Source organism: Medicago sativa, chromosome 4 (assembly GCF_051527215.1).
Source record: "Medicago sativa cultivar Bolivia chromosome 4, Bolivia_mono, whole genome shotgun sequence".
Classification (NCBI taxonomy): Eukaryota; Viridiplantae; Streptophyta; class Magnoliopsida; order Fabales; family Fabaceae; genus Medicago; species Medicago sativa.
The window spans coordinates 36,570,596-36,598,112 of record NC_140752.1 but is presented as its reverse complement, the minus strand read 5'-3'; the positions used below and the strand labels follow the sequence as shown (position 1 = coordinate 36,598,112).

The 27,517-nt window shown below is 33.7% G+C and overlaps 1 protein-coding gene and 2 pseudogenes across 2 annotated transcripts; all 3 read left to right on the top strand.

Moving 5' to 3' along the window:
* Positions 1 to 1,856: 1,856 nt before the first annotated feature.
* LOC146929105 (uncharacterized) lies at positions 1,857 to 3,481 on the top strand (annotated as a pseudogene).
* Positions 3,482 to 8,609: 5,128 nt separating this feature from the next.
* LOC146929104 (GPI-anchored protein) lies at positions 8,610 to 13,604 on the top strand. Of its 2 annotated transcripts, XM_085701176.1 has the most exons (8): positions 8,610 to 8,784; positions 9,820 to 9,977; positions 10,308 to 11,183; positions 11,984 to 12,229; positions 12,336 to 12,347; positions 12,868 to 13,014; positions 13,132 to 13,179; positions 13,349 to 13,604. In XM_085701176.1, the coding sequence occupies exons 2-8, from the start codon at positions 9,944 to 9,946 to the stop codon at positions 13,423 to 13,425; spliced, it is 1,440 nt and encodes a 479-aa protein (XP_085557302.1). In that variant the 5' UTR covers positions 8,610 to 8,784; positions 9,820 to 9,943; the 3' UTR covers positions 13,426 to 13,604. The 2 variants fall into 2 exon arrangements, with proteins under 2 accessions (XP_085557302.1, XP_085557303.1); XM_085701177.1 differs by lacking the exon at positions 12,336 to 12,347.
* An 8,234-nt stretch (positions 13,605 to 21,838) lies between these two features.
* LOC146929103 (receptor-like protein EIX2) lies at positions 21,839 to 23,139 on the top strand (annotated as a pseudogene).
* Positions 23,140 to 27,517: the final 4,378 nt, after the last annotated feature.

Sequence of the window (27,517 nt, the reverse complement as noted above, 5' to 3'; positions counted from 1 at the left end):
CTTGATATACAATCAGAGGTGCTCACAATACAAATCAGATACAGACTCAATGGACTTAAGAATTTCTAAGATATGACTTTGAGACACAGAAATTCTAAGTGAATGCAGAACAATTTCAGCAGAGGTTTGGTACTTGTGAAAATCTTGTGAGTCTTTTGTTCAGCGTTCTTGCATTGCCAATTCTCTAGGTCTTCACTCCTTTATATAGAGGTGTGAAAGAGACGTTGTGAAATTGCCAGCACACCAAAGAGTCGTTGTTGAAGCTTGATCTTTCACCAATGATCTTTTGCCTGATTTGGTTGTTGTCCTATGAAGAACCAATTTGAAAACCATTCCTTATCCAAAGGAACATATATGCAGGCGAGACCGTATTCTGGAGCTGTTTTCTTGTCTTGAAGCGTGGACACAAAACAGAGTAGTGGAGAACGTGGTTGTACAATTCGTACAAAGTACAATGTCAACGCTTTCGTCCAAATTGCAAGCACACGCCTTCAAACACGTTTGAAATGACCGTTGCAAAACTCCACTAATCCTTTGTTTGTGTTTTCGAATTCAATAGACAGCTTTTGCATTGATAATTCTTCAATTCCTGAATCTTTTGCAAATCCAGTTGAGATTCAGCTTCTGGTGAAATAGCTTCTGATGAGGCAGCTTCTGATGATGCAGCTTCTGATGATATGACTTCTGCAGCTTCTGATGACGCAGCTTCTGATGATGTGGCTTCTGGACCTCTTGTCTTCAGAAGCACTATTCTTCAGGAGCAGCTTACTTCAGGAGCGCTATTTCTTCAGGAGCAGCTTGACTTCAGGAGCGCTTTGCCTTCAGAATCATCTAAGCTTCATTTTCTTTTGCTCTTTCTTTGCTCATTCAGAACCAATGATGATGTAACTTTATAATTATGGTCCTGTACACTTGAACAAATATTAGCTAGACCAATTTACAATTTTTAATACCTTGTTATCATCAAAACTCTTTAAGGTTCATTGTTAAACACATTTTGTTCCAACAATAGTGCCTTTTGTTTACAAACCCATCCTGCTCTCCAAGTAACCTGAGTGCATCTCGTGGCTCTTTTCAAAACCCTTTTTCGATCAAAACCCTTGCACAACATGCTCCTGAGATCTCTAGTTCAATCTCGCTTGTAATACTCAGAACTAGCCCGTAGTGTGCCGAAAACACATGCAAACAAATTGGCATGCCCAGTGGGACCCTGTTTGCGCAATTAATTTTCAAAAACTTTTTCATAAGAAACTGTTTTTCAAAAACTTTTTCAAAATCCATCTCCTTGGTGAGATCCGTTTGTAGGATTTCGTTACTATTTCCGAGTAACTTTATTGTTAAAAACAACAAATTGTTTGTGTATGCATTTGAGAAGGGGTTAATCTATGGCTCGTGCTAGTTCATCCTCTTCACAATCATCTTCACAAGCACAATCTTTACAAGCGACTTCTCCTTTTGGAGATTTAAACGTGTCGACCCCTATGGGCGCAACTATGGCTATGCCAGTTTCGACTGAAATGGGAGTAACTGCTCCCTCAAACATTTCTACGTCTATTCCGATGACACGACCAGAAATGGGAACCATCATACCCCCATTCACTACTGGTGTTCCTTCAAGTACCAATACTCAAAGTTCTCTTTTAGTCAGGCCTAGGCTTGATGATTGAAATACATGTATGCAAAACCTTTCTAGGGAACAACCGTATGGTATGCCAACTTCGATGATGGAAAATGTACATAATAGTGTGTCCGCATTTGCAGACCAAGAAAATCCGTTCACAATGCACAACGTACATAGTCCCTCAAGTTCTAGCATTTTTGGTCGCAATACTCTACCAACGTTGACAACAGATTCGATGAATTTGTTAAGACAACAAACGGATGACACTAACCACGAAATGGTTAATTTGTTAACACAAAAAATTAGTGCTGTGTTTAATCCTTGAATGAGGGACACAAACCGGAGTTACCAAGCCTTAACCACATAAATGGGGAGAATAGCAGATTTCTTTGCACCCCCACAACCGGTTTATCAACTAGTTACGCAAATCCAAAATCAACAACTGTTGTGGTTGATCGAACCAATGGTTCAAAGGCCATAGCATGTGCCTCAACCCCAACCGATCGAACCAATAATTCAGGGTCAACCTGAAGTGATCTTGGTGGATAGAAATAATAATGTCGATGAAGTTGTTAGGAATGTCCAACAACAAAACATAGGAGTTCACAACAATATAAACAATTTGGTCGAAAATATAATGGCTCAAAATGGTTTAAATATTGGCCTACATGGGCCAAACTTTGTTTTTCCTTTGTCAGAATTGGTATTAAAATTTGAACTTCCTAGGGGTTATAAAATTCATAAGTTCACCAAGTTTGCAGGAGATACCAGTGAGTCCACTGTCGAACATATCATAAGGTATTTGACAGAGGTAGGAGATCTAGCACATGATGAGAATTTGAGATTGAAATATTTTCCAAACTCTCTAACAAAGAATGTCTTTACATGGTTCACTACTCTTGCACCTCATTCGATCCAAAGTTGGACTGAATTAGAAAGGTTATTCCATGAACAATTCTACATGGGCCAATTTAAGATAAGTATAAAAGAATTGGCGAGTGTCAAGAGGAATTCCACTGAATCCATTGATGATTATCTCAATAGATTCAGATTATTAAAGGCAAGATGTTTCAGTCAAGTCCCTGAACATGAGTTGGTCGAAATGGCCGTTGGTGGCCTAGATTATTCCATCAGGAAGAAACTAGACACTCAACACTTGAGAGATATGGCCCAGTTGGCCGATAGAGTTCGACATGTCGAAATACTAAAGGCTGAAAAAGCCAGAACGCAGAAACATTACAAAAGAGAAAAGATTGTTTATATCGGATCGGATGAAGGCAATCTAGAACTTGACATAGCTTTTGGCGATGTCGAAACAAAGGAGGTTGACATTGCTAAACTAAAACCAGGGCGCCCTTATAAGTGTAAATCGTTAAGGCCCTCTGATGGGAACAATCCTGTCGAACCAAGCAATGAAAGATATGTTCCCAAAACATATACATTCGACGTAACCAAATGCGATGAGATTTATGATCTCTTAGTTGCTGATGGTCAAGTGGTAGACCTAAAAATTTGAAAATCCCACCACTAGAACAACGTCAGAAAAGAGGTTTTTGTAAATACCATAATTTTTTGGGACATAACACCTCACGATGTTCCCTTTTCAGGGATTTGGTTTAGAAGGGTCTCAATGAAGGCAGATTGAAGTTTAGAAACAAAACAAAGCCTCAAATGCAATTAGACTCTGATCCTTTGAAGGGTGCGAGTATGATGTACATTGACATTGCAGGTTGCAAAATGGTTGAAGCAATCGATGATGCTGTCGAAGACCTATCTATCGAAGCGGAAGTGGGAACTGAAGCTGATGTTTTAGAATGTCGAATGGTGGACATTGCTAAAGATGCAAAACACGTCGAATAGACTGCTCCAGAGCCTCAATTCAACGAGAAGTTAAAAGCAGTTTATCTTACATCCGAAGAAGAATTGATTGACTTCCTCAATCGATGCAAGCTGAAGAATTTTGAGGTAATGCTCTGCCCCAGATGTAGTGTTGTATTTGACAAAAAGGCAACTAAAGGCCTTGAAAGTTCTATCCCAAAACCTAAGAAAAGGATCAAATTGTCTGGTGATCATAGACCCAAGTTTTCCTTTACAAAGAGTTATATCCCTTTTATTTATAACTCTTCGACTACTAACTATGTCAACAAAGGTGGTCAAGGAAAAGCTTTCATTCCTTATGCACCCAACCAGAAATGGGTTCAGTCCACCCACAAGAATGTGCAACATGGGAAGAACAATGTGGTGAAAAGAAGCACCAGTAATGTTGATAACAAGAAAAATGGTATTGCATTTGAGTCGAAGAAATATGCTTACAACAACAACTACAAGGGAAAGAATCCCATGACAAGAACTCAATGGAGAAGGTACCATAGATCTAAAAAAAGGCATTGCTGCAAGCCTTAAAGACAAGATTGTTGACCCAGAGGGTAGTCAAAGAATGGCCGAGTCAAGAAGAAGGCCAATGAAAGAAAGGTTGTCTCTTCCCCTAGTCAAAGAGGATCTTAATGAAGATGATGAATTGGGTTTAGAATTTATGGATTCAGAACCAGACATTGATGTCATATGGAATGTGGTTTCCATTTTACCAGCTGAATATGATATGGTGTCTGAAGTTGATTCAGTGGAGGAGTTCAATCCCAAGGACATGGAGGAATACAAACCCATGTGCTACTTCGTAACAAATGATGGCTTTGGAAGTAATCGGGAAGCCATATTTGAACAGCCTGATGATTCGATGAAGAATCATCTTAAACCCTTGTTCATCCAAGCCAAAGTGGATGAGATTGGTATCAATAAAGTGTTAGTCGACGGTGGTGCTGCTGTTAATTTGATGCCTGAATCCTTACACAAAAGACTTGTCAAGACTGACAAAGATTTGAAACTTCATAATGTAATTCTGTCGAATTATGAGGGAAAGGTTGGTCATTCCCTTGGTGCTCTCCAAGTGAGTCTAACAGTGGGAACTGTGGTTAGACCAACTTTGTTCATGGTAGTCCCATCGAATGCTAACTTCAATTTGTTGTTAGGAAGAGAATGGATTCATGGGATAGGTGATGTTCCCTCATCCATGCATCAAAGAATCGCAATTTGGAGAGACGATGGTACAATAAAAAATATCGAGGCTGACCAAATCTATTTTCTTGCCGAACTGAACAAGATTACAAAAAAGACTTTTTACAAAAGTCTAGCAAATATTGCTCCATGTTCATCTGCAAAATCTAATGGTGCTAATCAACCAGATGCAAGTTCTGTAAGACTCCATCCGACTCATGGTTGCATGTGGGAAAGGGAGACTCTCGACACAGAACCAAATATGGAAGTTATGAATTCCATTATAGTAGGGAATGATGAAGATGGTTATCACGTCTAATCAAGATGCTTAGAACAGAATCTTGCTTTAGCCAGAATGAAACCAAACAGGCCTTAGTGGCCAATACTTAGCAAAAGATGGTTAAGAAACCATTAGCAAAAGATACCATCAAAATGCTTAGTTTGAAACTTAAGTATATGTTCGTCAATTGACTACGAATTTGATTGTATCTATGATGAGGAATTAATATTATTCCTACCTAGAATAATATGGTAAAAATTGGCATTAGTTGCTTTTGATTATTCAAAATTGTGGGATTAGAAACTAAAAGAAGTGGTTAAAACCACAATAGACGTAACCCTTGTCTAATATTCTTTTGACAAGTTTGTCAATAGCAAACCTTGGAAGCAAGGAGTAACGTTTGTTGAGTTTCATTACATATTTGGGTTATTTGCAAATATCTCTTTGCTGCAAATGAATTTTTATCTTGAAAATTGAAAGCTTTACCATTTACAATCTGTCAAAGGAAATAAATTTCTTTGATAGCATGTCGAAATAAAGGCATATACTAAAAGTATAAGCCTGTTGTGTAAAAATAGAAATAGCACAAGCATTAAAAGTTCGACAAGAAGTAAATATTCGACTTAGATTAATTGAACAGCACAAAGACCATGGGTCAAAATACAATAAGTCGAAAATCCAAAATGGTCAAACCAAGTTGTGTTTGTTCGACACATAGCAAAATGGCTTTTAGACCCTTACAACAAAAAGCCAAGATCAAAGAAGCGGAAATGATCTAGGAACCAGGCAAGTTCGATATCGAGATGGCAAAAGAGACAAATGTTGACCATGTCGTAATCATCGTCCGCACCTGGAGATGGCAAGTGAAGGTTGCAGATCCTGTTGCTTTGCGCACAAGCCCCATTGGCAAGACAAGTAAAGCGGTAAACCAAGATAGGGGGCATCAAATGTAGCGCAAGCACAAGTTGACCCTAACTAAAAGGTCGTCAGCATTAATTGTTGGAAAAAAATGTGTTTAACATTACCCTTTGAGTTTTGATGATAACAAGGTATTAAAAATTGTCAATTGGATATGCTAATATTTGTTCAAGTGTGCAGGACCATAGACAAAAAAAAAAAATAGTGTCTTCAAATGCATAAGTTCTGAAGAACAAATGAGAGCAATGGAATCTACAAGAAAGAAGTTTATGTTGCAAGCAAGCATCTGAAGACAAGAGGTTCTGATGATCATCAGAAGCTGACGTCATCAGAAGCGCTCTCATCAGAAGCTGGATACCAGAAGCTGACGCCGTCAGAGGTTTTGAAGATCATTCAGAAGCTGGAAGACTGGAAGCTTCAAGAGTTTGTCAAATGTTGTTATTATTATGCCTATATACGCAGAAGGAATGGAAGCCTGGATCAACAACTATTTTAGAGGAATTTGAAGGCATTGGATGCTTATCCACTGAAGAACGCTGGAAAAAGGACAATAGTACAATTGTACAACCACTATCTCCACTACTCTGTTTTGTGTCTGCAATAGTACAAAAACAACAGTTGTGACTACGCTGGTATTCCTTTATACATGGAATGGATTTGACATTGTTCCTTCATAGGACAATAACCAAATCAAGAAACAGATCATTGGTGATTTGATCAAGCTTCAAACGACTCTTTTTTATGTGTTGACAATCAACAACGTCTCTTTCACACCTCTATATAAAGGAGTGGAGACTTGAAGATTTCTAAGAGACTCACAACAATTTTACAAGTGCCAAAACTCTGCTGAAATTGTTTCACATCAAAGTTCACTTAGAATTTCTTATTAACTTTCATATCTTAGAAATTCTAGAGTCTTAAGAGTCTGTATCTGATTTGTATTGTGAACACCACTGATTGTATATCAAGTGTTCAACCTCAAACATTTTCTTTGTAATTCTGTTTGAATAGAAGTCTCTTGCAGTTGTGCTTGAGCATAGGAAGTCTCTTGATTGTGTTCTTGAGCATAGGAAATCTATTTCAGTTGTGCTTTAGTAGTTTGAAGTCTCTTGCTATTTTGATCAGTGAGCAGTTGTAATCAGATATTGATTTTAGTGAACTCTCTTTGAAAGTGCAAGGGGGACGTGACTACTTCCGGTTTGTGGAAGGAACCTGTATAATTGCTCTATGTCTTTCTTCTCTCTCTCTCTCTCTCTCTCTCTCTCTCTCTCTCTCTCTCTCTCTCTCTCTCTCTCTTTCTCCCCCTCTCTCTCTCTCTCTCTCTCTTTACTTATCCGCTGCATTTAGATTATGAACATCACTTCAGAAGCTGAACTCTAGCAGGTTCTGAACAGTGACTTCAGTTTTAGGAGAAGAAAAAGAATCCACAATTCAATCCCCCTTCTTGTGTTTTTCTCACCTTCATTAATATCATCCCTACAACTAGCAAGACATTGTCGAACGAAAAGATCCCTGAAGACGGACGAAGCACGGTCCCTGTCAAAATCCCCAGTGGCCAACACCCTCAGCATGAGCAAAAAGTATGCAGCCTCATCTGACCTTGCAAGGAAAGCGTTCCTCAGCATGAATTGAACCATTTGCAAGTTAGGTCGAGTTTGATGGAGCAGTCGAGCAGCCCTAACGACGCAGTAACACGCATGGGCACTGAGAGTGAGTTGTTGCATGAGCCGTCTTTGCCCCGCGTTGGGCGAAGAGAGAACGAGGAGGCACAAATAGTCATCAAAAACAGCCATGAGCACCTCAACGTCCTCGGATAGTCGCCGATAGAGTTTTGCAGATGCCCTAAAAGATAGCAGTTCTCTGATACTTGAAGCGGCGATCTTTTTCAATGTATTTCAAATTAAATAAGGATGCGAATTTTCTTGCATTTTAAATTTGAAACATTGATCATTATTTCCTTTATTTGCGCTCCCACATATTTCATCTATTGCAGATCAAAATTTGTACATTTTTTTTTGTTGCGTACGTATTTAACTCATTTACCGAAAACCAAAAGTGAATGAATTTAAAATAATTTAACTATGCATTTCGTCAACTCATCATAACACATTGAGCTTTTTCCATGGGTTGTTCCCTATCAAAGACCAAAAGTGAAGGAATTTTAAATAAAATTAAAATAATTTTTTTATTTAATATAAAAATTTAGTCAAATGACATTAACAAGTTAAGAAAACAATTCATCATAATGTTCAGAGTTTTTGCGTGAGTATGCAATGAGTTGGATCATCATATTTGGATAAGAGAATCCCACAAATAAGATTGATAATGATATCATATTTTGACCCAAAACCCTAAGATATTATGTATATGGGTCATCTCACATGTTGTTTAACATCAACTCTTGCATCCAACATAGAAATTTAATTCTCACATGACACGTTAACATATCTCTTTTATGTGCGAGACTCTTTGTATTTGTGACTTGGTGAGATAGCTCAAAAGAGAGTGTTGCTATCATTCCTCTTTATCCAATGTTAAGATTTAATTGACATTTGTTATATCAAAATATTCTATCCCTTGAGAATAACAAAATTCTAGCACGTGCTTGGTACAAGTGTGCATACTAGTTAATTAATTAATCTGTAATTGATTAACGTGTAAAACTTTCTTACTCAAAACCACCCACCAGTAATAATTGAGTTTAGCTAAAAAACAAAGCTAATAGCAATAGGAGTAGGTAATAAGGCTGCCAGCTGTTACCATATCACTCCCTCTCCCTCCTCTCTCTCTCTCTCTCTCTCTCTCTCATCTTTTTCTGCTCACTGTTATTCTCCGATTAGGGTTTCCATTTTCCGATCCATTCCTCACAACAACCACCGCAACTCTTCTCTTTCACTCTCTCTCCTCTTACACGGTACCGCGATTTTCTCTCTCTAACCGCTTTTAACTTTGGTTTTACCACTAACACTTACTGATTCTAATAATCGCTTAATTTTCGATTATGTAACATTGGTGTGTTTGTTTTAAGTTTAATAGTGTGAATATTGTTGTGAGTTGCTTGATTTTGTTGATCGTTTGTATTCAGTGCAAAAAGGAATGAATAATAAGTGTTTATTGCCTTTTTTGTTATTAGATAAATTGTTAAATCAAAATTTTCGGTTTTAGAAAGTCATTGTATAGTAGTTACTATAACTGAGTTTGGTTGGGTTATTAATTATCTTATATTTTTTTGGTTCGAAGGTTTTTCATACAGTGGCTTATCCCTAAATACTTGGGCTTTGTTTGGTTAAACAGCTTATTTGCAGCTTACAGCATAATAATCACTTATGTATGAGTTATTTCTATAACAAAAATATAAAATTAGGTTTTTTTTCATAAACTTTCTCCCAAAACTTGTGAAAATAAGCTGAAAATAGCTTGTGAACTTCTCATAAGCTGTGTTTTTTTTGCTTCCCTGAAGTAAACTAGTTCACCCAAATTGGCACAGTGGAGAATCAAACCTAAGGCCTTATGGAGAGGAGCACACTCCAAGGTCCCAAACCAAAACCACCAAGCCAACCCAAGTGGGTTCCTGTCATAAGCTGTTAATATAAGTTCTTCTAAAACAGTCTCACATAATTTATGCCGGTAGTTAAGCTCTAGTAACATCCTTCCCAAACAAACCCATAGTTGTGAGGAACATTGGCTTTCTTCGAACATTATCTTTAGTTTTGTTGTTGTCATAATTTAAATTTTTTAAATAGAATCTCATTGATTTTGTTCTATGCATAAGCATGTTTATGTTGGCCATTTTGGGAATTATGTGGTATTCAGAAAAAGCACTACTAGGTTGTGATTATCCATGTTTATCTAGCTTTTTAGCTCTTAGTTAATTTATTAATAGCTATCAGTTAGTTTATGAATTGGTTTACCAAACAGAGACTAAACTTTACTCTTGTTTTAATCACAGATCTTAAGCTTGGAGTTGGAGGTCATAGTTGGCTTCATCTCTATGTGCAGCCGTTTGGCTTTTCACGGGCATCAATTTGGTTCTCTTGTGTAAAAACTCAATGTCACCAAAGGGCTAGAAAGTTATGGGCCGTTATCAGGATGCTAATTATTATAGAGGTAAGCACTAGTAGTATGGTTGTAATTCCTTACAAGTGAATCATGATTCATGATTATTTATTTTAGGTTTTCATAAGTTTCTGATTGTTTTTGTAAGTAAAATCTTGTAGTTTTGTTTTGTAAACCCGATTATGGTAATATGTGTTATTGTTGGGGGGATATTCATGCTGTAAAATTTAATTTGTCATGTATCAAGAAATTTTCGGTTCTTTTTAATTCTTCATTAGAGCAAGGCACATGTGTACAAATTGTTGGCTTGTTATATCTTCGAGCACTATTGTTTAATGATTGACATGTGTGCTAAGTCAAGTTCTATTTAAATTGTTGCAGGTTCTTTGTGCTGTCGGTTAATTTTATTTGTCATCTGGCTTCCTAATTTCCTAGATGTGACAGCACAAGAAGTACATGCTGACCATAAGCGAACTACTTCTCTGGTAGTGTTAGCTAGTGAACCTACTTCTGGAGACACTGGACTCTTTGAACCTATTGAAATATCACCTGCTGTCATACCTAAAGTTCCATTGCCCACCGAGTCTGGCCCACCAATGTATCCTATTCCTAGTTTTCCTTCCAGATATGAACCAGTTTTAACTGGTAAATGCCCTGTAAACTTTTCACTACCAGAAATATCAGATATCCTCGATAGAACATCATTTGATTGCGCTGTACCTTTGGCATCCCTTGTAGGGAATGTAATATGTTGTCCACAGTTTAGTAGCTTAATCCACATTGTCCAGGGTTTCTTTAGCAAGAAATCTAAAAATCTGGTTTTGCCAAATACAGTTGCCGAACATTGTTTTTCTGATGTTATTAGTATTCTAGCCAGCAGGGGGGCAAATAGTTCACTCTCCACACTTTGTTCCATTAAATCATCTAACTTTACAGGCAGGTCATGCCCTGTGAAGGATGATGCTACTTTTGAAAGAACGGTTAACACAAGCAAATTAGTTGAGGCCTGCAGAACTGTTGATCCACTAAAAGAGTGCTGCAGACCTGTTTGTCAGCCTGCAATTATGGATGCCACACTTCAGATTTCTGGCAGACAAATGATGATCAATAATGATGACCATATGGCTGGGGAAATGAATCACACTGATTATCTAAATGATTGTAAAGGCGTAGTTTATTCATATCTCTCTAAACAATTATCAATTGAGGCTGCCAATAAAGCATTTCGGATACTATCTGCCTGCAAAGTCAACAAAGGTACATTGTTTAATATGAGGCAATGTAATATTATATTGCAATTAGAGGCATAAGATGACTTTTAATATTATATAACAATGGTTTAATATGATTGTTAATAATCTTTAGTAAGTACCAAGACCATCGAGATATGTAATATTTACTAATGACTTGATACAAAAGACTGGTACTTACTAATGAAAATTATTAAAAAGTAATTAGTATCAAGTCATTAGTACCAAGAAATTAGGTATCAGGTATCAAGTCATTATGGTAACATTTACTATATGAATATACCTAATGAATATACCTAATTTCAACTTACTAATGAATATACCTAATTTCTTTATGGTAATATTTACTAATGACTTGATACAAAAGACTGAACACTAACCCTAATTAGTATCAAGTCATTAGTAAATATTACAATTGGAAACAAAGTAATTAATGTTGTATTGAAAATTGAAAAGGTCATTCATTTTGGGACAATTTCTTTATGCAAATAGGTTAGTCATTTTGAGACATAGGGAGTATATTCTAACAAGTTTATTATTCAATAGAAAAGAGTTGGGATTCCTTTTCTTTTTTGTACCAAGACTGTATAGTAACTCACATCCCATACACATTTTTAAATAATAAAATTTCTTTATGGTATCCCATATAAAATGAAATTAAATGTTTTCCTTAGCATGTGCATCAAACAATGAAAGAGATCTACTTGAAAAAATGTATCCATGATAAGTATTTAAATAGTATGTATTAAAAAAATTAATTTGTAACATTTTTTTGTTTTATTAACTCAGTAAATCTTGCTTTTGCAGTTTGTCCTTTGACTTTTACGGAGCCTACAGATGTAATTGCTGTATGTCAGAATGTAGCTGCCCCTAGTCCTTCCTGCTGCAGTTCATTAAACACATATATTGCAGGGATACAAAAACAAATGTTAGTTACCAATAAACAAGCTATAATATGTGCAACACAATTTGGATCTATGTTACGCGGAGGTGGGGTGATGACAAATGTCTATGAGCTTTGTGATGTTGATTTGAAAGATTTCAGCATACAAGGTATTTATTCTTGTGCTTAAATGATGTTCAAATTACTACCTATGATCATTCTAGAAATATCTCTAATTTAATTATTTTGTTGTGACTTCGCATGGTGCTGGGGCAGCATACAGACAAGGTGTTCTGTTTTTTTATACTCCTTGCATTTTGTCGATTGCTGTTCTGTTTAATTTCATAATCTGCTCTCATGAGACTTGGGAATATATGTTATAACAATCATTGGTTAAATATGATCAGGTCATTTAAGAATAATTTGACTCTCTTTTTAGTAAAATAATACAGTAGGTTTTGTTAGTAGAACCTGGTATTTGGGGGGATTGGATTCCCTCCATTGAAAATTCTCAAGTTTTCTCCATTTTCAATATCCACCATTAAAATACAACAACCACGTATTTTTATAATTTAATTCTCACTTTCTCTCTTATGTTTGATGGTTGGGATTCCACTTGAGAAAACTAGAGATAATTTTCAATGGAGAGAAACCGAATCCGTATATGGGATACATTTGGATTTGCTAGAGAACAATCTTGAATTATTCCTCCATAATTATATTCAGTAAGACAAGGACAGTAAGTAGATGCTTTATTTTTGTCAAGGTGTGATTGAATTGTGAGTTAAATTGGTATTTGTTGGTTTAGATGTAGGATGTCTACTTCGAAGCTTGCCTGGAGATGTGATATTTGACAATTCAACAGGCGTTAGTTTTACATGTGATTTAAATGACAATATTCCTGCACCCTGGCCCTCATCATCTTCATTTACATCTCTATCACTCTGTGCACCTGGTATGACTTTGGACAAAGTTGCTTTCACTTCACTATTGCTTACTTTTCATGTATGATGATGATATTACATATTAGTGTCCACATTTGCTTAACTTGTATCTATTTGGAGTTTTGCAGAGATGTCATTACCAGCATTACCAATTTCACAGTCATTGAAAAACATTGGTGCGTGCCGTTTTGGTTCCAGTTCCATTTTATTTATTTTTCTCTATGAATTAATACCATCCAGGCTGTTAGCTGATTAATTAAATTCACATTATTTAAATACGGGCCACTAATTTCGGCTGCCTGTGTGGGATTCAATATTGACCCATGAATATGGTGGATTGTGCAGGTTGTAATTCTGCTGGAGTGGGATTGCTTGCAATTATATTTTCATTTTTCATCAGTACGGTTGTACTGAGATTTTAGGATTTTGAAGAGTGCCAGGAAGGCATTTCAAAGTGCCAATGGTGTGGGTTTTGCATGTATATTTTTTAACGGCCTCATTGTATAGAAGCATCCTTTGCCCCCCTTTCCGCGTGTCCTTTGCTTGTATGATCATTCCTGAGTTAGTGCTTATTTTATTTAGGATCCATTTGTGCTGTGAAGGGTTCGATTGTTTTTGTCATGAAATGCAGCCAAGCAAGTATCAAAATTAGCACATTGAAGTTCTGCTTCCAATACACAATACCATTAGCAAGGGCCAGTGGTAAAGCTTAATTTTTCAAAATGGAAAAGACCGTCGAATCAATAAAAAAAATTTGGCAATTAAAGGGTTTTATTGGTAGAGACAATCTGGTGCCTCTAAGAAACTCATCTAAATTTTAAGAGTAATTTGTGAACCGCAACTCCTGTATAATATAGTCCGTTGGAGTGGAATTCTGTAAATAAACATCAAAATGCTAAGAAATTGTGTTTGCCCATTACTTTAAGATGGAAATATTTGGATGAGGATTTTGAAAGGGAAAGGGAAAGGGTTTGAAGGAAAATTAATATTTTGATATATACGAGATAAGTTAAGTGTATATGGCATTATTTATGACAAACATCCAAATCACAGTTTATCATTTTGCCACATAAGCCTATTTTAAAACCGTTTTTCAAAACACTATCAATAGCTTTGTGGACGAAAAAAACGTGGTTGGTAGTGGAAATTTCAATGGCCGTGGTCATCTTCATACTTCGCTGATACATTGCACCAATAAAATGTATGAAAATATTTTTCAACACTAAGTTTAAAATTGGAAAAACAGCACTTCTATGTTTGATCTCAATTTTATAGTCAAACATACCCTGGAGGAAATAGTGATGACAGTTTCTTGCTTATTCATCCTTTTATTTAAACTAATTTAACCAGTTTATAGTATTACTAGTATGGATACCCGTGCCAAGCACGAGCTAGAATTCAACCATACTTAAGTGAAAAAAATGTCGTATGTATCAAATGTAAAATACATTTCAACATTGAATAAAAGAGTGGAGGTTGGACAACATATAAGTCGGAAGACTCGTATACTTAATGCCTTAAATATTCGGTGAAAATGTAATATCGTTCTCACTTGGATGATTGCTCTAGGTCCAATGAGTCAATCCACACCAACGTGAGTTCCCCCATAAATTCCAACGGTCGTAACAAAACCCAGTTCGACTTTGTAGCGGAAGCGCGAGTGGGAGAGTTGTTATTGTGTCCAATGTGAGTAAAAGTTCAACATTGAATGCAAGAGTAGCCGTTGAGCAACATAATATACCTAATGTTTTAAGATTTAGGGTGAAGATGTGGTGTCAATATCACTTATGTAGTTTCTTTTAGTCTAAAATGATGATTCAACTAAATGTATAATTCCCGTTAGTAAGAAAATTATGACGAACTATTTTATTTTTTTAGTTTTTAGATGTCATCTGCTTAATTGTTTGATCTTTAAATTTAGTTTTTTATTGTCATTATGTTTTTTGAGAATTTTTTCATTCAACCTCTATTATTTTAAATTCCTTCACTTTTAGTCTTTGATGGCAATATACAATTAAAAATTGTAGATGTGTTATGTTGAATTGACAAAATACATGTTTATTAGACATTTTAAAGTATGACATTTTTTTAATTTACTCTAATTTTTGGGAAAATGGTTATCCAAAAATCTCCAACTACTTCAAAAAAACCATAAAATTACCAACAACTTAAACTATTCCCTATATTCTCACGGATAAAACACATAATACTTATTGTTTTCCCTTATCTTCTCTCATGTTCAAATTCATTTTTCACATGCTTTATTTTTTCTTCTAATTTTCTTTCTCTCGTAAAATAAAGGAACATAAATCTCCCTCCATGAAACCACCACGAACCAACCTTTTATAACATGTTGTGCCTCCACTTTATGTTATTTAACTATATCACAGAATTGCAGACGCGAAGATGCAAACACTTGATTAAGATATGTCAATGTGTTAATTGTTATTTAAAGTTCTATAGTTGATGGAAGAGTAGATTTTAAACAAAATTTAAGTGACATGATCCATATATTTAATGTATTAAGATTTTGGGTGAAGATTGGGTGTCAACCTCACTTGTCTGGTTCTCTTAGTCAAATTTGATTATCAAACTTAGTGTATGAAAATGATAAAAGGAAGCATGAGAGAGTGGCTTTTGCTCATAGTTCTATTATTGTTCGTAAAATAAAGGAGCAATAATAGACTCATGTCATCTTATTTAAACATTTTTAGGTTAATGATGATTTATTTTATATATATCATAAAACATATAAAATTTACTACCTATTTTACTTCTTTATTACAAATTTTGTACTATTGTATATTTACATATCAAAATTTCACTTATTAAATGTAAATTATGAATTTATGTCTAATATAAATTAGCTTTAATTTAATTAGTATATTAATTCTTGATTCATTATTTCAAACATTAATTTTAAATGAAACATGAGTTAAATTTGTATGAATAAAAGCTCTCGCCAATTTGAGATTTTGAATGAGTCGGTTATACACATTACTCATTTATTTTTTAATAATAATACTTAATAAGAATGTAATTTCTTCAACTCATTTATTTTACAATAATTTATTTAATTAGATCTGTATAAAAGTGAAGAGAGTCGTTTGATAAACATTATTCTCTATTAGGCCCACCACTGTTTATTATGATGTTTACCCTATGGTTTTAAAGGTAAAGGGGTCCTAGTAATCTTAATTTAAGTCGGGAGGTTAGTAAAGTTTGACCAAATAACTGTTCCACCTAGAATCAAACTCATGTTCTCCATAATAATTCATTGTTGATGGAGTTAATTAACCACTTGAACAAAATGTCTTGTTTTATTTATTTATTTTTTAAATTAACATCGTCGTAATTTTGTTTGAATCTACAGCAATTACTAATCAACATTCATTTATCCTCTAAAAAAATTAACATTTATTTATTCAATATTGTTATTAGCATTTTCTTTCCATTTTCATGAACTTCTAAAACATACAACACTCATGACATTCATATTTAAAAATGGTTTTTATAATATATCCTTTCCATTTATATAAATTAGAGGAATTAGAGAAATATAATCATGAGATATTTTGTATTTTTTCTCTCAAGTACTCTTTCGGTTAAATTCACACAATGAGGGGTATAAGTTTGAACATTGACACCTGCATATCAATGTCAATGGAGCTTTCAACCGGGTTGCAATGACAGGACTGTAAAATTCATTTGAGCATTAATATAATTTATGAAATTAGAATTATTTGAAATATTTTTACTAAAAAGCATTGATTGTAATGTGATTGAACTCAAGTGGTTAATGAGTTCCAAATTAATCAAGAAATTCGAGTTTGATTTTTCGGTAGAACAATCTTTCGATCAAACTCCGGTAGACAAAGAGTCATTTACAACAAAAATATTTTTTTTTCTACAAAGAAAAAAATTTCTTATTTTGAGAGGTAAAAAATTAATTACTTCACAAATATTTATAATTTAAATTAATTTCAATTGAATACCGGTATTAATCATATTTATGTCGTTAAAGATCACTGCATGAAATATATTAACAATATAAATATAAATTCCATATTAATAAAAATGGGAATACACTCTAAGGTTAATTTCAAAGTAACTTTTTAAAAATTAGTAAGAAATTTGCTTAAATTTTTTTTTTACACCCATTCTCATGGTCCAAGACAAAAAATTGTAAATTATAATTAGTGACGATGGTGCTATCAATAAGAAACTTCTATAATAAGCTGGAAAAATTTAATGTATATAGTATAGTATTTAAGTCCTTAGTAAAATAATTAAGGCATTTTTTTTACAGAAGTTTAAGGCATTGTTGTATACTTAGAAATATTTTATCGCAAATTAATTTTAGCATATTTGTTCATATCAATGAACAAAGTTCATTTGATTAAATGCCATAATATTTTCAAATGAAATTCAAGATGATAAAAACAACGATTGGGACAAAGACTATCACTGAAATGAATAGAAAAGACCGTGTTAGCTCTTTTTTTGGATTCGATTTATGTCCCCAATTTTTTATCGGGTTAGATTTACATCCCCTGCTTCTTTTTTTCCATAAATGTTTATCTTAAATTTTTTTGTTAGCGTAGATCCTTAAAATGTCAATTATTTTCTATTTTTAATTTGCAAAATGTCTTTTTTTTGAAGGAATTTGCAAAATGTTTTGAATTATATTTAAAATGAAAGACATAAGGTTTTATTGATTATCATAGTTTAAAACTTATATATTTAATTAAGAAAAAAATATCCTATAAAACAAAGGTTTTTTTAATGTCAAATGTTAGTAATTAGTTGTTAGATTATTTTTTTCTTTCCCGAAACAAAATCAACTGTTTTCTTCTTCATCCAATCTTGTACCAAGAACCTATAACATCATGGAAAAAACACAATCAAAGGAAACCAATAAATACATTTAATTAGGCAATTGATATATCATTAAATGGTTACATGATTTTGCATCTTTTGTAGAAAAATAAAAGAAAAAAATGTCTTGTCAACATGCTATGTTATGGTTGAAAATTGAGCGGAAAAACATACATTTTGCTTGTTATAGGAATTATATTTGTTGAACAAAAAAATTATATTTAGCTTATTGTTAAGAAATACGTGTATGATTGAAACCTTTGATGATTTAGTTAAATCTAATTGGTCAAAAATTAAGACAAAGGGTGCATGAATCCATTTGATTGGTTGAGAAATCAAACAATGATAATAATTTGATGGTTGTCATTGAAACATTTTTTTTTGAGGGGGCAAAGTGCCATTGAAACATGATTAATAAGTAATCGAAAATTCATTTAATTTTGTTATTATAAGACTTTTACAACTTTTCATTTATAAATAAGGTAATTAATAAAAATATTAATGCAGTTTTAAAGCATATGTGATTATTAATTTTAATAATAAAATGGATGATGGATACAAAAACATGACGTTGAATAAAACATTAATATTTGTTCACTTAAAAAACATAATAATTTAATAATCTTTAATTAGGATATTAATTTTAATAATAGTATAAACTCATTTAAATATTTAATTAGGATGAAGGAAATAAAATATAAATGACTGTAAGGTTTATTATTTTTTTGAAACTGCACTTAAAATTTTAGGGTAGCACCTTGCTCCCTTTTAGTTAAAGAAAAAGGAACTTTTTGACTCAAAAAACAAAACCAAAGGTGCCATAAAATCGATTTTCTATTATGTATTTATTATCGTTTTCACTCCAAAGTTATCGATTCAATCAATTTTGTGAAAATGGGATGATGTTCTTCTTGTCTATCGATTGGTTTCCATCTCAAGCATAAAGTAGCAAAAAACAAAAAAAAATCAAAAACCAAAATAAAATATAAAAGAGCAAGATATTAAAAGTAAAATAACAACATAAGAAACTTAAGAAAAATTAAACAAAAAAGAATAGATAGATAGAAAAAGTTGTGAGTATTGAGGGATTAAAATAAAACAAAAGGGGGATGAAAGTGATTATATTTGAACGTGGTAATAGAAATCCTTCATATATATTCTAATTTATATGTGATGCATTTCTTCTTTTCTCTTGATTGACTTCCATGTCCAAAATAAAGATCCGAACAAAAACAAAGAACATATAAACACCAAAAGAAAATTGAAAAGAGAATATGAATAAGAAACATCAACCTAAGAAATCACATAAAAAGGAACATAACAATAAGAAATGTTAAATAAACAACAAAACAATAAAAAATAAACAAATAAAAGAAAAGAGAATGAGGTTGAAAGCAGTGATTTATTATGGGAGGAAGAGATAGATGAAAATAATAAAAAATCAAATTGTCTATATATAGGGAAAAAATCATATCATGATCAATTTTGATTGGTTGGTGAAAAATAAGTGAGTCATGATCAATTTTGATTGGCTAATAGAAAATGAATGAGTCAAGATACATTTTAATTGGTTGATGGAAAAACATTAAATGAAATGAGGAGTATGAAGATGCCATGTGTACTATTGCTTTTAGATGTATGCTTTTGTATTATATAAAGATTAAGTTATTAATTAAAAATAGTTATATCTCAATAAAATATGAACAAAATTGAACATTATAATATGAACTTATTTTAATTCTATTTCCAAAAAAGTATTTGATTATTGTATATGCCAAAATTGGTATCTATACAATTAAGCGCGTTAGAAAAATGGATAGCGGACACTAACGTGCCATAATAACTCCCTCCGTCCCATAATGACCGAGCCATTTGAAAAAAAAAATGTTTTAAAATAACTGAGTCATTTCACTTTTCAATACAATATTAATTACTTTTTTCCATTTATAACTCTAATTAATACTACTTTCATCACTCTCAATTTAATATATTCCAGTTTGCATTTATGATATGGAGAATGTACCAATACCTAACAAGAACGCGTAAAATTATTTTTCTCTCTCCTTTATTTATACATTTTTCTTAAAATATGTGAAATGAGCAAATGACTCGGTTAATCCGGGACGGAGGGAGTATATCACTTTTTATAAACAACTTGTTTGTTTTTGTTTTTAACCAATGTCCCTGGAGCCATGGTTAGCATTCTCCATCTTTAAAATAAGGTTGTTTATCTAAGATGGTTTCAAACTATATATCAGAACCCAATTGGTAGTTACAATCAAACTGGGCGGCAGAGTGCATATGCTTCGATACGAATAAAATGGCAGGGAAATGACCTGCATTATATAACTCCTTTATTTTAGGATTTTGAAGTGTGCCAATGGTGTGGGTTTTGCATGTATATTTTTTTAACGGCCTCATTGTATAGCAGCATCCTTTGCCCCCCTTTCCGCGTGCCCTTTGCTTGTATGATCATTCCTGAGTTAGTGCTTATTTTATTTAGGATCCATATGTGCTGTGAAGGGTTCGGTTGTTTTTGCGATGAAATGCAGCCAAGCAAGTATCAAAATTAGCACACTGAAGTTCTGCTTCCAATACACAATACCATTAGCAAGGGCCAGTGGTAAAGCTTAATTTTTCAAAATGGAAAAGACCGTCGAATCAATAAAAAAAAAATTCGGCAATTAAAGGGTTTTATTGGTAGAGACAATCTGGTGCCTCTAAGAAACTCATCTAAAGTATAAGAGTAATTTGTGAACCACAAGTCTTGTATAATATAGTCCGTTGGTGTGGACTTCTGTAAATAAACATCAAAATGCGAAGAAATTGTGTTTACCCATTACTTTAGGATGGAAATATTTGGATGAGGATTTTGAAAGGGAAAGGGAAAGGGTTTGAAGGAAAATTAATATTTTGATATATACGAGATAAGTTAAGTGCAAGAATATTATGGATGAGGTGCCTGGGCCATATGGCATTATTTAAGACAAACATCCAAATCACAGTTTATCATTTTGCCACATAAGCCTATTTTAAAACCGTTTTTCAAAACACTATTAATAGCTTTGTGGAAGAAAAAAACGTGGTTGGTAGTGGAAATTTCAATGGCAGTGGTCCTCTTCATACTTCGCTGATACATTGCACCAATAAAATGTATGAAAATATTTTTCAACACTAAGTTTAAAATTGGAAAAGCAAGACTTCTATGTTTGATCTCAATTTTATAGTTAAACATACCCTGGAGGAAATAGTGATGACAGTTTCTTGCTTATTCATCCTTTTATTTAAACTAATTTAACCAGTTTATAGTATTATTAAGTTATTAATTAAAAATAGTTATATCTCAATAAAATATGAACAATATTAAACATTATAATATGAACTTATTTTAATGTTATTTTCAAAAAAAGGATTTGATTATTGTATATGCCAAAATTGGTATCTATACAAATTCCTCAGAGGTAATGGTTAAGAAATCTACAAATAGAAGTTTTGTCTTCAAAATATAAGTTTTTACTTTTGATTAAATAGTAATTATATCACATTTTATAAATAACTTATTTGTTTTATTTGCTTAACCAATTCCCGTGAAGTTCTGTTTAACATTCTCCTTCTTTAAAATAAGGTTGTTTGTTTAAGATGGTTTAAAACGGATAGATTACATATCAGAACCCAACTGGTAGTTACAATCAAACTGGGCGGCAGAATGCATGCTTCCATACGAATAAAATGGCAGGGAAATGACCTGCATTCTTAAATTCCTTGAAGAAAAATATAAAATCAGTTTGACATCTATTGTAGTAATAAACTATGTAGAATGTCTGATTCCAAACATCTATTTCATTTATCTATTTTATACGTCTAATTATAAAATACAAAATAATTATTTCAATTTTTTTAGGGAAAAATAATTAACTTGATTGACTGCATCTTTTGGTACAAATATAAATATATTAAATGGCTGACGTATATTTTCTTTTGATCAGTTTTGATTGCGACCCCTTTCATGGGAAAAAAAATTCTTGTGTTAGGTGCGAACAGGAATGGTCAAATAATGAAAAGTATAATCATTAAACTAGGCACGGAAGACAACCATAAAATGTCTCAGGTTGAAAATTTGAGAAATAAATAATTATATGTTTACAACCAGAGAATTAGAGTAATTTCAATGGAAAAATATCTCAAATTGGTTTGTTAATAGTTTATAGCTTGTTACTTGCAATTTCTTTTAACAGCCGAGCTCTAGCTATTGAATGCTTAGCTTCTGATCATGAAGCTCTTATAGACTTCAAAAATGGGCTTGAGGATTCTTACAACCGTCTCTCTTCGTGGAGAAACACCAACTGTTGTCAATGGCGTGGAATTTATTGCGATAACATCACAGGCGCGGTTGTTTCAACCGATCTCCATAACCCACATCCGGTGTGATTCTTCTCCTAGAAAGTATGAAATGTGGAACCTGAGTGGTGAGCTAAGACCATCTTTGATAAAGCTCAAGTCACTAAGGCATTTAGACTTGAGCTTCAACACATTCAAGGGAATACCAATTCCCGAGTTCTTTGGATCATTGGTGAATTTGCAATATTTGAACCTGTCAAATGCTGGCTTTGCTGGTTTAATTCCACCTCATTTGGGAAACCTTTCTCACTTGCAATCTCTTGATCTCACCGATAATAACTTGCATGTTGAAAATCTACAATGGGTGGATGGCTTTGTCTCTTTGAAACATCTTGTCATGCATGGAGTTAACCTTTCATTAATAGCAGAAACAGATTGGGTTAGTGCATTTAGCCAATTTCCTTTTTTAATAGAATTAGATCTATCTTATTGTCAGCTTTTCGGTCATATTCCATCTCCTCCATCTCTCAATTTTACTTCACTTGCTGTTCTAGACCTTAGTTCTAATAGCTTTGTTTCAGTGATACCTGATTGGCTTGTTAATATTAGTACCATCCAATATATTGACATAAGCAATAGCGGTTTGTATGGAAACATACCACTTGGTTTAAGACACCTTCCATAGTTACAATCCTTGAATTTAGGGGACAAAAACAAATTAAATGGGAATGAGAGACTTCCTGCATCCTTTGGAAACTTGATTTATCTTAATTCTTACATACCAGGATCTTTCTCATAATGCTATTGATGGTGTTATTCCTAGTTCTATTGGTGAAATTTGCAACTTGAATATTCTTGATTTATCAGAAAACAACATTACGGGAACTGTCCTTCCAGAAAACATCTTCGGATCTTCATAATCTAGCGTATTTTATCATGCGCTACAACCAGTTGCATGACAAAATCCCAGATTGGATAGTTTAACTAGAAAACCTAGCCGGTCTACACAATCTTATAACCTTTGGAACTTGAAGGGAATAAATTAATGGTACTTGTTGAGTTTATGAGAATTTGGAGAATTGGAATGAAAAAGAGCCATAAGGCTTTGATTGAGAAAATATTATCAGAGAAACATTTTGATCAAAAAGATGTTACGAGTACAATAGTTGAGACTTATTTATAGAGCTAACTCCTAACTAACTTGCTTACTCTCCAAGCTATCTAGGTAACTTGCTCTCCAAGTTATCTTCTCACTTGTAACTAACTATTAGCTAATCCTAATTAACATACTAAATTCTATGAATCTTAACAGCCTCCCTCAAACTCAAAATGGGGAAATTCACCAATTTGAGTTTGGAATACAAGAGAATTACAATGATTATTCAAACTGAAGTAACTAGGTAAAAAGGGGGGTAAACTAGCAAATGACTTAAAAGATAGAAAAACATAGCAGGCTCAGATTGTAGCCCAACAAAGCTGATGATGTCCAGGCCCCATATGACGAATCCAGAACCTTGTGAACAAAACAACTTCTGAACCAACAAAACAACTTCTGAACCAAAGCACAACTGAATGATGACCAGCTTCTGAACCAACAAAACAGCTTCTGAACCAACAAAACAGCGTATGCTTCTGAACAACAAAGAATGCTTCTGAACAGCTTCTGAAATCTGAATCTGAATTGAACACAAACTGCACAACACCTTCTGAAACATGCTTCTGATAATGCTTCTGAAACGCTTCTGATGCTAAACTTGCTTCTGAAGAATACGGCTTCTGAAACGAAAGAGCTTCTGATGAAAAAACAGCTTCTGAATCAAAGAAAACAGCTTCTGAATCAATGCTTCTGATGAGTAACAGCTTCTGAAGGACGCTTCTGATGAGTGATTCCAATAGCTTCTGACAAACACTTCTGATGAGTGATTCCTAATAGCTTCTGACAAACGCTTCTGATGAGTGATACCAATAGCTTCTGAAAAATGCTTCTGAACCGAACAGAGAAGAACAAACCACACAGATTTCCACCAGTAGCAAAAGATGAATTGACCAGTATCGAAAACAGATACAATGAATTGACTACGATTAAAAACGGTTAAGGTACGAATCAGATTTATTGAACCATGAACTACGGTTACACCGCCGGGATCGAAAATCAATGGAGAATAACCATCACCTCCGGCGAACCAAGGCGGTGCTGAAATTACAATTCTGAGAATGTTAACAAACTTCATGAAAAGATTGATTAGAACCTTGAAGAAATTATCACCGCTGAATTGATTTGCGATGGCGAAACTGAAAACAACGGAAGAATCTCGAAAACTCTGTGGTTCTTGATCTTCCGTAACAATCTTTGTTGAATTCGCTACAGATTCGAATAAGAAATCGAACGAATTAGAAAAATCACTTGTATTCAATACTGATGATGCAGAAACAGGATCGTTCGCATACGATGCTGATGGTGCAGAAACAGGATCATTCAAAATACATGAGATTTCACCAATCTTGATGCTGCAACCTTCAATTGCTGGTATAACAGATTTGATTGGCTTGATAGGAACAATTTTTGAATTAAAACTTCCAAAATTGAAAGAAACCGCTTCAGTTGAAAGAACTGTAGAATCTTGCGGTGGTTTTCGAAGTGGCGGTAATGGCGAAAACATCTTTTCTACCTTTGATTTCTTCCATAGATGACAAACAATGGAGTATGTCATTAGAAAAGATGGAGGATCGAAAAGAACAGTGAAGATTTCTTTGTGCTGAAAAGTAGAAGATTTCTCCGATACAACGACGGAGGATTTCTCCGATACGGCAGCGGAAGAAGAAGGATATCCCCGAGATCGCAACCGAGGCTCTGATACCATGTTGAGTTTATGAGAATTTGGAGAATTGGAATGAAAAAGAGCCATAAGGCTTTGATTGAGAAAATATTATCAGAGAAACATTTTGATCAAAAAGATGTTAAGAGTACAATAGTTGAGACTTATTTATAGAGCTAACTCCTAACTAACTTGCTTACTCTCCAAGCTATCTAGGTAACTTGCTCTCCAAGTTATCTTCTCACTTGTAACTAACTATTAGCTAATCCTAATTAACATACTAAATTCTATGAATCTTAACAGTACTCTCCCAAATAGTTTAGGACAACTTACTAAGTTGTCACACTTAGATGTTTCTTCCAATCAGTTGACAGGCAAGGTAATCGAAGATCATTTTTCGAAGCTAAATAGGTTGGCGATTTTGCTCATTGGATACCACCATTCCAAGTATATTTTTTTCATATGGGTTCATGTGCTTTGGGGCCTTCATTTCAATCTTGGCTGAAATTACAAAGTAAGGTTTGGGATTTAGACTTCTCCAATACTAGCATCGTTGGTTTTATTCCAAATTGGTTTCGGGATATTTCATCCCAGTTGACACTTTTAAACATGTCTCGTAATTAATTACAAGGTTGGTTTCTAAATGCAATCCCCATGGCATTTGTTATTCGCGGATGACTGGAAAGTGATTAACCTGCAAAATAACAAATGGTGAAATAAACCTGAGGCGTGATTGCGTCATGGACTAAGGAATTATCCGCAGAATTGCGCAACTCCCCCAGAATACAACAGGTTCCTCTCGGCGGTGATCGTACCGAGGCTATCAGGACACGAGAAATAATAACTCATATGACTCAGACACTTTGTATTTTATGAAGAAGTAGAAAAATAATAATTAGAAGAATGGATTGTAACACTTTCTTTCACGTAATGAAAGTTTGATTTTATAATGGTACTATACTGAGAAAACATTAAGCACGATTCTTTTTCACTCAAATGTAAGTGGAAGCTATAAGTGGGAATTGACCAAAACAGTTGCTAAAAAGATGACAAAACTCTGAATAATATCTCAATGCTTGTTCAAGGGTAATTGAATGAAGGCTATTTAATAGCAAGTAAATAACAAACTATTTTGGCTGAATAAAACTATTTTGGCTTAATAAAAACGTGTAGTTTGGCTTGAGACAAAATAGGAAGTAAGGTTCATCAGTAAGCTCATAAAACACGTTTATAGTTTTAATAAATAATAATAATAATAATAATAATAATAATAATAATAATAATAATAATAATAATAATAATAATAATAATAATAATAATAATAACAACTTTTGAAATAGCTTCAAATATACAACAATCCCCCACATATTTCAAAAGTTTTAAATTAAAAATATATATAGCCTGAGTCACCTTTGAGTGTAATGCATCGGAACGGTGTAGCAAGCTATGGAACCCGTCCTAGACTAATGAGGCTTAACACACAGTGAATTGGTTTAGCAAGCTATGGAACCCAATACACTTGATGTATGCTAGAGGTCTCACAATCACATTGCACCCCCACAATTCTCGTGTAATCGCTGTGTTGCGCATTTAGGCCGTGCGCGTGTCTGGTTTTCATGAGTGCTCTAGAGACCCGCCACGGTCTCATGCAAGCGGCCCCACTTGACACTCATATAGGTGATTCCATCTAGTGCATGCTACAACCACACACCACCCTAAAGGCTTATGGTAATCATTAAAGGCATTAAAAGCCTAACCCTCAAATTTTAATTTAATTAGCACTTCTCATTTCATTGTCATAACACTATAGGAAAAGGACAAAACAGTTTAGTGCTAACATAACTAACAAGTGACTTGTTTTTCCCATTGAACCTTTTTCATGGGATCTCCAATCATAAAGGTTGGGTTCCCATCACTTGTCGTTTTCGAGTGGCATAGTCTCATTTCCTTCGTTTTCTTCCCGGGGTTTTTGTCTACGAATTCGTTAAATTCACAAATATTGATTAAGACGTCTCTTAATCAATTAATCTCATATTTCTTCAAGTCTATAAAATAAACTTGGTTTTTACCATAAATTTGTTGAAGTCTACTTAGATGGCTACTAAGCAACATCTTATTCATCTATAAGATAAATCTACTTATAGATTTATTCTCATCGGAGTCATATAAAATTATCATCATTGTATTATTTGAATACAATGGTTCATCCATTCTAGATAATATCTCATGCATTGTCACATCAACTTTACTAATATGATTTATCAAGTCTACTTAGATAAACTCCAAGCGACATCACTGTCAACAAGGATAAACGTAAATCTATTGATAATTTGATTATATATCCAAGTATGGTTGTAGGACTATCAAGTGACAATGCCCCCACAATTCGTAATATAAATTAGAGTTAATTTCATTAAACATCGTTATATTATTCTAATACAATACAGATAGTTCATAATATACCATTAAATATTTCATGAGT

Excerpts from the sequence above, each read along its gene's own strand:
- LOC146929104 (XM_085701176.1), top strand. The coding sequence starts at position 9,944 with ATGGGCCGTTATCAGGATGCTAATTATTATAGAG. Across the intron at positions 11,184-11,983 it reads TGCCTGCAAAGTCAACAAAG|TTTGTCCTTTGACTTTTACG; the intron begins GTACATTGTTTA and ends TTGCTTTTGCAG. Across the intron at positions 13,015-13,131 it reads TCTATCACTCTGTGCACCTG|AGATGTCATTACCAGCATTA; the intron begins GTATGACTTTGG and ends GGAGTTTTGCAG.